Below are 10,694 nucleotides of genomic sequence, written 5' to 3' on the forward strand. Positions count from 1 at the left end.
AATTCTTGTTTTCCCTCTACTTAGACCACGAGCCCCGTGTGGGGCAGATATTGTGTCCCACATGATTAGCTCGTATCTACCCCAGTGCTTAGAACAGGAATCAACACATAGTATAAATGCTTAACAAATATCGTAATAATATCAATAATAGTAATACGACAAGGGGTTCTGATCTAGCTGCCTTGCAATGGGAAGATTCCCCAAACCACTCAGCCCGGAAACTACCTCCTAGCAAGAGTTTGGTCTCCCTTTTCACTCTTCTCAGGAATAGACCTGAGGGTCAGGGGTACAGGTGCTAACTTTTCATTTTGAGTGTGTGGGAGTGAAATGGGGACAGGGATTTGGGGGTGGGGTAGCAGGGACCGGAAGAGACGGTCTTTGAAGAACTGAAGACCTGAAAGATACTGTTTTGCACATTTTCAGCCCTGATTTGAAACAGTTCAGGTTTGCCAGAGCCCTGGAATAAGCAAGGTTGCGAGCCCAGCTCCTAAAGTAATGGGGGGGCTATCACCCCCATTATCTCTGAGGAGTGAACATGAGAGGCCAGGTGTGGCTGGACAGTAAAGAAGCATGAAGCTAAGTTTTACTTTTCATCTTTCATCCTTCAGTGTCTGACTTCTTTTATGTCCAAACAAATTTCTTCTAGACACTCAATCCATGGGTCCATTTGAAGACTCACCCAGCCCATTCCCCTCTTTCCAGTCAGATCAAAAGGGTCTCGTTCTCAGAAACCATCAGGCCATAGCCTCCTGCGGCCCAAGAGGTAATTTCCAGACCCTCTCCTGCCCCTTCTTCCTTGAATATGGAGACAAGGGCAGGGTAATCCTGGGAAAGTCCCTTGGGGTTTTTTTGAGTGTTTTTTTTCAAATTCTCCATTTCTCTGTCTGAGAAATGGGAATGTTACTGGGCTGGGCCAAGAGTTGATGAGAGAGAGCTGGGATAGGGCATTGTTTCTCAGCAAAGAGATGCTGACAAATATACAGTGGTATTAAGCTGCACAGCCTGTCTGTCAGTAAGGAGTCCCTGAACATTAATTCCCTCAGGGAGCTGAATTCCCGATACTGTTAATGAGACGTCGATCATGCCTGCCATATGGTCATTGAGATGTAACCACAGCATCTCTCTGAGCTGCATAACAATGACCTGGGCTCCCACATGGTTTCTCCCTGCCCTTGGAAAGCCTTTCCACAACGAGATTCCCTCAGTGCCACTGGGAGAGAAACAGGTGGCTACCCATTTCTCTCCACACCAAACAGAAGTTCCTGACCACTGGTTTCAAGGTTCTCCAGCAGTTCTCTCCAGCTTATGCGTCCGCTGTCTTCATCTGCTACTCTCCAGCTCGTCCACTCTTCTCCTCCCAAGCTCACTTTCTCATTGTACCTCAAGCTTGCCTCTCCCATCTCTGGCTCACACCTTTCCCACTACCTTGAACTCACCTCCCCGCTGAAATCCACCAAACCACATCTCTCCCCATCTTTAAGATCCTCCATTTCTCTCTCACCTCCTCCAGGAAGCCTTACCCAACTAATTTTCACCACCCTGGTCTAGTCATCCTAACAGCCCCCCTTAGCAGTTATGTGTATATGGATTGACTTAACCAGTCTAGTCATTTACATATTAGTTTGCTTATTTTTTTCTGTACAAGTTGTGTCTGCCTGTCTCCCCCGTTAGATTTTAAGCTCCTTGAGGTTCAAGGCTGCTGTCTTTTACTGTTATTGTTCTCTCTCAAGTGCTCAGTACAGTGTCTTGCACACGTTAGGCTCGCAATAAATCCTCGTGAAGTAAGGAACGAAGGGGTCAAGCACCTGGTAGTCTCAATTTATGGAGGAAAGCATAGAAGGACAACTGATCCAAGGGGACCCAGTGGGCCAACGGAAGGGTGGAAACCACGAGTCCCATCAACAACTCCCTTCTGGGACACTATCCCTGCAAAGGGCTCTGCTTCCAGGGGCAAGTTGGTACCTTTCCAGGAAAGCAGTATGGTTTAATGGAAAGGGCAGAGGTTTTCCTGCAACAACCACTCCCCTTGCATGCACTCACCCCTGCCTCCCAGCTTGACAAATGCCCCTCCTTAAACCTGCACATCCTTAACTGGAGTAACACTGGGCTCAAGTCTCAGCTCTTCCATTGCCCAGCTATGGAACTTTGGGACCTCCCCTGGGCTTCAGTTTCCTTATCTGTAAAATGGGGTTTAATAATCTCTGCCTCTTCTTGCCCTGGAAAGACATGGCAAGGACAAAATGAGGTAATCTTGTGATGGTGTTTTGGAAGCAAAAAAGTGCTATACAAATTCAAGTTATTATTTCGTAGGTAAACGTGGAGATGAGAACCTGGAAAATGTGCTGTGAGTCAGCCTGGGAAGGAGGGAGAGCCAACAGATTTGCTTTTAACCAATAATAGCTTTGCCTTCCCCCACCCCTCTCTGAATTCTATGCATGCATGTTAAAAGGCAGCTTTGTCTGCTTCTTGCTTCATCACTGACTTGGAGCCTCTGAAAATGTCTCAGGGCATAGACTGACCTTTACCTAGGCATTTTACCCCACAAGAACATCTCCCCCAACAGCCTCCTTAAGTTTTCTCCCCATTGTCTTAAAGCATTACAGTCAATAGCCCCTTCCTGTAGCTTTCAATTAAGGCACTAATTACATTTGGCAGCAGGACAGGTAGGCAGGCCCACCTGGGTATATAAGTCCCTCTTGGAGGAAGCTGAGGTTTGGGTTGAGTTTTGAAATTTTTTTGTGGGGTTTTTGTTGTTTTTTTTTTTTTAAAAAAACAACAACATGGCTTGTTGTGGGGAAGATGAAGGGGCTTGTGCCTCAACCTCCTCAAAGGACCGTGGGCAAAGAAAGAAAAAGCAGCCAGAAGGCAAGTGTAAGTTTAGGGGCTGTGGGTGAGTTGGCTCTTCCTTCTGAGTTATAATGGCCTCTGGGGGTTGTGGTTGTTTTTCTGTAAGCCTTGATCTTAGGAAACACACTTCTACTGTTCTAAGCTTCTAAGCACTTAGAACAGTGCCCTGCACATAATAAGCACTCAATAAATACAATTGAATGAATCCTGGGGGCAGGGGGAATGCACTGAGCCCCATGTGGGACAGTGGTTGTACCTGACCTGATTATCTTGTATCTAGCCCAGTGTTCGGCACACACTATGTGCTTAACAAGTATCACTGTTATGGTTAGGGGACAAGGGCTCCCCTATGATGAAACCAGAGATGCTTGATTGGTATAGTGCTCTGCACATAGTAAGTGCTCAGGAAATGCCACTTACTGACTCTGGGAGCCTTACTTGGCATCCAAATGCACTATTTTTGAAGCTGGCTAGGGAATTTCAGAGCAGGCTGCATCTCCTATCCTTTTCTAGGTGGCTAACGGGTCTGTTCTTTGGGTGAGAAATCGAAGGGGTAGGATTTAGACTGAGTTCAGGGACTTAGTGTAAATTGGCCTATCAGGGCTGTTAGGAGAGAGGAAGAAAGAGCTGGGGTTTTGGGGTCCTAGAGGTTGCTTTTAAAGTCAGGGCTTGAGTTTAACAAGGACTCACACTAGAGGTTGTTCTGTTGCTCATCTGTGTCTAATCAGTCTGTCAGATTGAGGAAACAGCAAGGACTGTTGGTGCTGGGCTCTGAGGAATAACCTGCCTCCCACCTTGTCTCCTAAGCTAAGGTCGGCGAGAAGTCAAGACTTCTGGGTTGCACTCACCCCCCTACACTCAGCATGGTGGTCGAAGCCTTGAGGGCAAACCGTGAAAAGCAAGGCACCTCTGTGGCAGCCATCAAAAGCTATATCCTCCTCAAGTATCCAGCCGTTGACCAGATAAGGCTCAAATACCTGCTGAAGCTTGCTCTGGCAAAGGGCATCGATCATGGCATCCTTGTGAGGCCACCCAATTCAACTGCAAAAGGAGCGACGGGGCGATTCAAAGTAAGGGTCTGATCAGCTTCTCTGCTCCCCTTGTGTGGAGCCGAGCACTGTACTGACTCTCTTGTGCCTCTGCTGGGGAGTTGGTGGCCACCATACCTGGTTATGCCCTACTTTCTGCCCAAAGTGGTGGGCAAATATGACCTGCCAGGCAGCTTAATCTAAGCAGTGTGGCTTAATGGAAAGAGCACGGGTTTGGGAGTCAGAGGCCGTAGGTTCTAATCCCGCCTCTGCCACTCATCTGCTGTGTGACCTTGGGCAAGTCACTTAACTTCTCTGTGTCTCTGTTACCTCATCTGTAAAATGGAGATTAAAACTGTGAGCCCCCCGTGGGACAATAAGATTCCCTTTATACAACCCAGTGCTTAGAACAGTGCTTACCACATAATAAGCACTAAAATACCATTATTATTATTATTCTTATGGCTCTGAGCTGATGACTTCTCCCTTTGGCAGCTTCTTGCTGACTCTGTTCTGAGCATGTAAGTGGGCAGCAACCAGCAGGTAGTTCTGGGATGATCTCTCTTTCTCCCCTGCTTCTCTACCCCAATCCCACACCTAAAACCAGCAGTGCATGATGATGACAAGGGAGAGGCATTGCTGCAAATGGAAGTGACCACACCTCTGGGATTTTAATAGTACCACTTTACCATGGGTTGGATAGCTTTACTTGACCAAGGTAACTGCCCATCTTTATCCTCTCGCCTTTCCCAGATCCCCTCAGACTATAAAATCTGGGAAGACCATCTAGCCCAATGAATCTGGACCATTTCATATGGTCTTGATTCTCTTGCGGTTCCCTCCCGGCATAGCTGACCAAACTAGATTCCTTGAGGAAGAGTCACTGGTAATTTTAGATTTTTTTTTTTGGATGTCTCCCTTTAGAGAATGGTGTGGAATCCCCTTTCTTCCTCCTTCTCCTCCCCCACTGTTAACTCAGCAAGCTTCTTGCTCTTCAGTTAGGGCCAAAGGGTCAGACGAAGAAAACATCCATGGGTACCAAGCCCCAAAAGAAGATCCCTAAACCAGACAAGACTGTGGCCAAGTCCAAAACCAAAGAAGCTACACCAAAAGCAGAGAGTAAAGGTAGGATGGAGGCCATGGATTGGATTTAGGGACCATGGCTTTATGGGAGGTGGCTAACTTGTCTCTAGTGTGGAGACCTGATTTGGGGAAATCTAGAAAGATTGTCCAGTTCTGCTCAATTGCTCCTTTTGAGGAACATCCGTGGACCCTCTTCTGGAGCTATAACATAATCTAGGTACAACAGGGTGCTGCTGTAGTGTTCATTCTTCTCAATGTCTGTCTCCAGGCCTCTTCTCTGCTCCCAACCTATATTCATAGATTAAGCCCCTTGAGGGTAGGGTCTGTAATTCCCACCTATATACTCTTGTTCAGTGCTCTGCATGTAGCAGATGCTTAATAAATTCTTTTGAGAACCAGCATGGTACAGTGGATAGAGCACAGGCCTGGAAGTCAGAAGGTCATGGGTTCTAATCCTGACTCTGCCACTTGTCTGCTGTATGATCTTGGGCAACTCACTTCACTTCTCTTCTCTGTGCCTCAGTTACCTCATCTGTAAAATGGGGGATGAGGCTGTGAGTCCCATATGGGACAGGGACTGTGTCCAACTGGATTTGAATGTATCCACCCCAGCACTTAGTACAGTGGCTGGCACACAGTGTTTAACGAATACCGTAATTATTATTACTACTACTAACAGGGTAGAGGGGCGGCCCACTCTTCTAGAGCACAACTTGAACTGTATCTCCTGCTAGACCCTCCCAAGGTTTTTTTTTTTTTTTGTTGTTGTTTTGGGGGGAGGCCCCTTGCCTCCTGCTTAATCCCAGGTCAGTTTACATGGTACCCCTAAAATTCCTCATTAAATTATTCAATTTTTTTTTCTAAACCTATTTGAGGATCCAATCCACTCTAGGGCATGAGACTGAACACAGCTTCATTCCCTTTCTTTTCTCATCTCTCCATCAGATACAAAAGATGTAAAAGTCAAACCCAAGGCCAAGAAACCAAAGGCGAAATCCACAAATGTAAGTAGCTGGGATTGCAAAGTTCTTCCTGAACTGTCTCAGCAGAAATGTCTCTCTGTTGCTTTCTTCCCAACCTACCCACTTCCCTCCTCTGCACCGCCCCCCGCCCTTGCCTTCAGCTTCAAGAGCCCTAGCCCTTGTAACTCTGTCTTGTAAGATAAACTTGTGTGAGTTTGTTGGAATGTTGGAATGAGCTCAGTTTCCTGCTAGTCTAGAAGTATGAACTTCATTTTAAAACTACAAATGAGGCAGGAAATGCTTGATCTGTAATTTCCAAAATGCACATTTTACAACGCAGAACAAAGGTTACATTCCTTAGTTTCAAAGCTCCAGTGTATTGCAACCAACCTCTTCAGTTCAGTAGAATTTTTCTGGGCAACTACAGGCCTGTCTCCCCTATCCCCCTCCTTTCTTCTTTTCTCCTCCCCCCCCCATATATGTATAGGACCAGAGCAAAGCGGCTGCTACAAAGAGCTCTGAAGGGAAAGTGGGAAAGAAGACCAAACACAAGGATGCCATAGGGGTGAAGGCCACAAGGGTGAAGACCACAGAGAAAAAGAACTCAAGGAAAGAAGCCAAAGCTGTCGTGGGAGAAAAGGAGCCCGTAGGCCAAAAGAAGGCTTCTCTGCCCCCCAAAGCAAAGAAGGCCAAAGGGGTGAGCATCACAGTCCAAAAGCCCAAGGGGACTAAGGGTGCTGAAGGGAAGGGGATAACCAAGGTCAAGGCAGTTCCTGAGACCTCCGGGACCCCAGGGACCAAGATTCGGCCAGTCAGTGGATCCAAGACCTCTGTTGCTTCCAAACCCAAAGAGCTGACAGCACCAAATGGGCTGCCTAAAGATAAAAGGAAGAAGACTGAAGCTACAAAAGGGCCTAGAAAAGCTGGCCCAAATTCAAAAGGCCCTTTAACTAAGAATAGTAGCAAGCCTGCAAAATAGATGTTAGTTATCCAGGGCCTGGAAGGTGAGGGCAGGTTGGCGTCAGTTTTTTAAATCACTGGGCTTACTCTTTTTATGACTTTTTCTAATTGGAAATTGTTACTTAATAAAGTTCTTTGTACTTAACACATGCAAATGCCACTTAAGTGGGTCTGTACAGGGGCAAGGAGAGAAGCTTCATTTTGGAGGCTCAAGCTTGGGTCGATGGCTTAACCTCTCCTCCGTGCTAGGAGGGGAAGATGATCAGTGCTGTGTCTGACTGAAACGTGAGCTTTGCCTGGCTGAGTCTCCAGTTTCCCACTGCATCTGCTAATATGAAATGGTGGCAAATGCCAGTTGGCTAAAGTGGTGCTAAGCTGTGAGCATGGCTGGGCTCCCAGCCCAAAGGGATGAGGGAGGATGATTACAGTGCTAATTAGCATTAACTGAATTATGGATTTCTCTTCATAATGTGGGCAGCAGTGCCGCTGGCCCTGTGGGGCTTTCCCCCCTTAGCTCTTTTTGGGTGGATCACTCGGCAGTCTCCTCTGCCCTCTTGGCTTGCTGGAGGAGAATGCACAAGTGGTCAACTCGTGGCAGAAACAACGAGCTGTCCCCTCTCTCCCTCCCTCCTTCAAACAACCAATTCACAGCAAATCTGTTCTCAGGGGTTGGTCTCACCAGGGATCTGCTCTGCTTAGGATTCTGTTTACTAGGACAGCTTGCACCCCAGGGGAAACCTTAAGAGGTAGGTGAGGAGAGTGGAAGGAAAAACTCTTTCCTAGGGTGGGCTGGTGATGGAGTTGGGATATGCTGGGGGTAGCACCAGTGGTATCCATGCTCCTGGGTGAGGTAGCTTGGGGCCTAGCAAAGGGTTAGCAGTGAGGCTTAGTGGAAAGAGTACGGGCTTGGGAGTCAGGGGTCATGGGTTCTAATCCCGCTTCTGCCACTTATCAGCTATGTGGCTTTGGGCAAGTCATTTAACTTCTCTGTACCTCAGTTCCCTCATCTGTAAAATGAGGATTAAGTCTGTGAGCCCCACGTGGGACAGCCTGATTATCTTGTATCCATCCCAAGTGCTTGGAACAGTGCTTGGCACTTAGTAAGCACTTAACAAATACCATCATCTACTACTACTGCTATCTCTTATCTGGCACTTGAAGGAGGGTGGCCTGACGATTGCACCCTTTGCCTTAGTACAGTGCTCTGCACAAAACTGGCACTCAATATCTGCTACTGATAGAAGAAGTCTTGCTTCTTTAGGATGACTGGAGACCCAGAATCTCCCATTTCAGCTGATGCCTGTCTCTGCACCATCCCCTTACATTTCCTTCTGTGTGCCTACACTTCTCTGCATCCTCCACTCCTAACATTTCTCATATTTCCAAATCTACCACTCACTTTGGCTGCCACCTCTGATTTCTGGGGCTGGTCTCTTGCAACTTACTCCTCGCCAACTTGCTCCCTCTTTCAGCACTTCTCCAAGTATCTTTCTTGGTGTTCCTTTCGCAGCTCCCTGAGTTTACATCTTTCTCAAACATCCAAGATGTCTTCTTTTTGCTTCCAGTGAAAACGATACCCTTCTCATCTGTGCTTCTTCTCCTTCAGTGTCCTGCTAATTGAATGGCAGGTTGGACAAGGTACTGAAAACACTTGCTTTGCAGAGTACTGCCCTACAATGCCAGAGGTTGAAGTTGCACCCTGGCTTGGTAAAAAAAAAAAAAAAAAAATCCCCTTTAATATTCCTTCCCCTTCTGGGGAAACCTGGCTCAGTGGAAAGAGCATGGGCTTGGGAGTCAGAGGTCATAGGTTCAAATCCCTGCTCAGCTGCTTGTCAGCTGTGTGACTTTGGGCAAGTCACTTAACTTCTCTGTGCCTCTGTTACCTCATCTGGAAAATGGGGATTAAGACTGTGAGCCTCACGTGGGACAACCTGATCACCTTGTATCCTCCCCAGTGCTTAGAACAGTGCTTTGCACATAGTAAGCACTTAACAAATGCCATCATTATTATTAATGCCCTGCCATGACATCTCTTGTTCCCAACTTCCATTATTACCCAAATCTTTCCTAATCCTGTACCAAATGCTCTAGACCAGACCATACAAACACATGAGGCAGTGGGATATTTTGAACATAAGGCAGCATGGCCCAGTGAGTGGATAGAGCATGGGTTTAATTCCAGCTCCACCACTTCCCTGCTGTGTGACCATGGGCAAGTCACTTCACTTCTCTGTGCCTGTTACCGCATCTGTAAAATGGGGATTAAGACTGTGAGCCCCATGTGGGACATGGATTATGTTCAACCTGAGTAACTTGTATCTACCCCAGCACTTAGTACAGTGCCTGGCACAGAGTAAGTGCTTAACAAATAACTTTTTTGGGTGGGGGGGAAGCATCCACCAAGCCTGTAAGGTTCCCCTCCCTGCTGTACAGAAACCCACATCCAACTGCTGGAGAGGCCGAAGGTAAGTGAAAGAATGATTGCAATTCTTTTGGCTCCAACAAATCTACATCCACTTTACACTGCAGCCTAGAGAAGGGGGAGTGTGGCTGAAGGCATCCTGTACCTTTTGCTAAAGCAAGCTCCAGAAGAACATGAGCAATCCAACCACTGATCAACCCAACTTGGTCATCTGCCTGTGGCAGGGGCAACTAGGACAGACCATGTTGATGGCTGCCTTCCTTGATTACCCCTTCTAATGGTTAGGAGTATACCATTCAACATGCTGAACTTTTTTATTCTACAAGCTCAAGGGCTGATTCCCATGAATTTATCTAAATCCATTTGGATCCTGCTGAGTAGAAGGCTTTGCTGGTTTGGAGGCTTTTTTTGGGGGGTAGGGGGAATGCTGGAGGGGGATGGCTACCATAGAAACTACAATAATGATGGTATTTGTTAGGTGCTTACTATGTGCCAAGCCCTGTTCAAAGCACTGGGATAGATACAAGGTAATCTGGTTGTCCCACATGGGGCTCACAGACAATTCCCATTTTACAGATGAGGTAACTGAGGCACAGAGAAGTGAAGTGTCTTGCCCAAAGTCACAGAACTGACAAGTGGCAGAGCCAGGATTAGAACCCACAGCCTCTGACTCCAAAGCCCGGGCTCTTTCCACACTATTTGAGGTCATTTTCTTTTTCTGCCTTCCAATGTGTAGGGTGACCTATATATGTGGTGAGCTTAATCACCAACTCTCAAGCTGAGCTCCCAGTGGCCCATGACTGATTTCTGTCACTGTTCATGAGAAGCTGCAGGACTTGATGGGGGAGGGGAGAAGAAAGTGTGAAGACCTACATGGTCTCAACTGACCATTCCAGTGAAGGGAGGTAGCATGGCTTAAGAGAAGGGACCAGAGGACCTGGGCTCTAATCCTCTTTCCATTCCTGGTGTGTGACCTTGGGCAAGTGACTTAACTCTTCTGGGACTCAGCTCCCTCATCTGCAAAATGGGGATTCGATACCTGTTTTTCCTCCCACTTAAACTGTGAGCTCTGATTATCTTGTATCTACCCCAGCACTTAGTACAGTGTTTGACACATGGTAAATGCTTAAGAAACAAACAAAAACACTAGCTATGGAGGCTTTTTTCCATTCCTGACCCTAATAGCATCACTCCTTGATGATGCACACACCACTATAATAGTGGCTACTAATCTCTCCAGACTCGCCAAGTGCCCTCCGTGTTGATGCAAAGCAGAGCATGACCCAGCACTAACAGTCAGGTCCTGAAACAGGGGCTAGGCCTTTGCTTCTGTGGCCTGGTTGTAGCTCTACTTGCTTGCATTGAATTTCCTCAAGTAGTTGCACATACACG

General features: G+C 47.1%; 1 protein-coding gene across 2 annotated transcripts; it reads left to right on the top strand.

The window, feature by feature from the left end:
• The first annotated feature begins 2,706 nt into the window (after window positions 1-2,706).
• Window positions 2,707-7,031, top strand: LOC103170173 (sperm-specific protein PHI-2B/PHI-3). Of its 2 annotated transcripts, none has more exons than XM_007667007.4 (5): window positions 2,707-2,871; window positions 3,655-3,917; window positions 4,874-5,000; window positions 5,904-5,962; window positions 6,408-7,031. In XM_007667007.4, the coding sequence occupies exons 1-5, from the start codon at window positions 2,781-2,783 to the stop codon at window positions 6,897-6,899; spliced, it is 1,032 nt and encodes a 343-aa protein (XP_007665197.1). In that variant the 5' UTR covers window positions 2,707-2,780; the 3' UTR covers window positions 6,900-7,031. The 2 variants fall into 2 exon arrangements, with proteins under 2 accessions (XP_007665197.1, XP_028907658.1); XM_029051825.2 differs by having other exon boundaries at window positions 2,707-2,865.
• Window positions 7,032-10,694: the final 3,663 nt, after the last annotated feature.

This window comes from Ornithorhynchus anatinus, chromosome X1 (assembly GCF_004115215.2).
Source record: "Ornithorhynchus anatinus isolate Pmale09 chromosome X1, mOrnAna1.pri.v4, whole genome shotgun sequence".
In the NCBI taxonomy this organism is placed as follows: Eukaryota; Metazoa; Chordata; class Mammalia; order Monotremata; family Ornithorhynchidae; genus Ornithorhynchus; species Ornithorhynchus anatinus.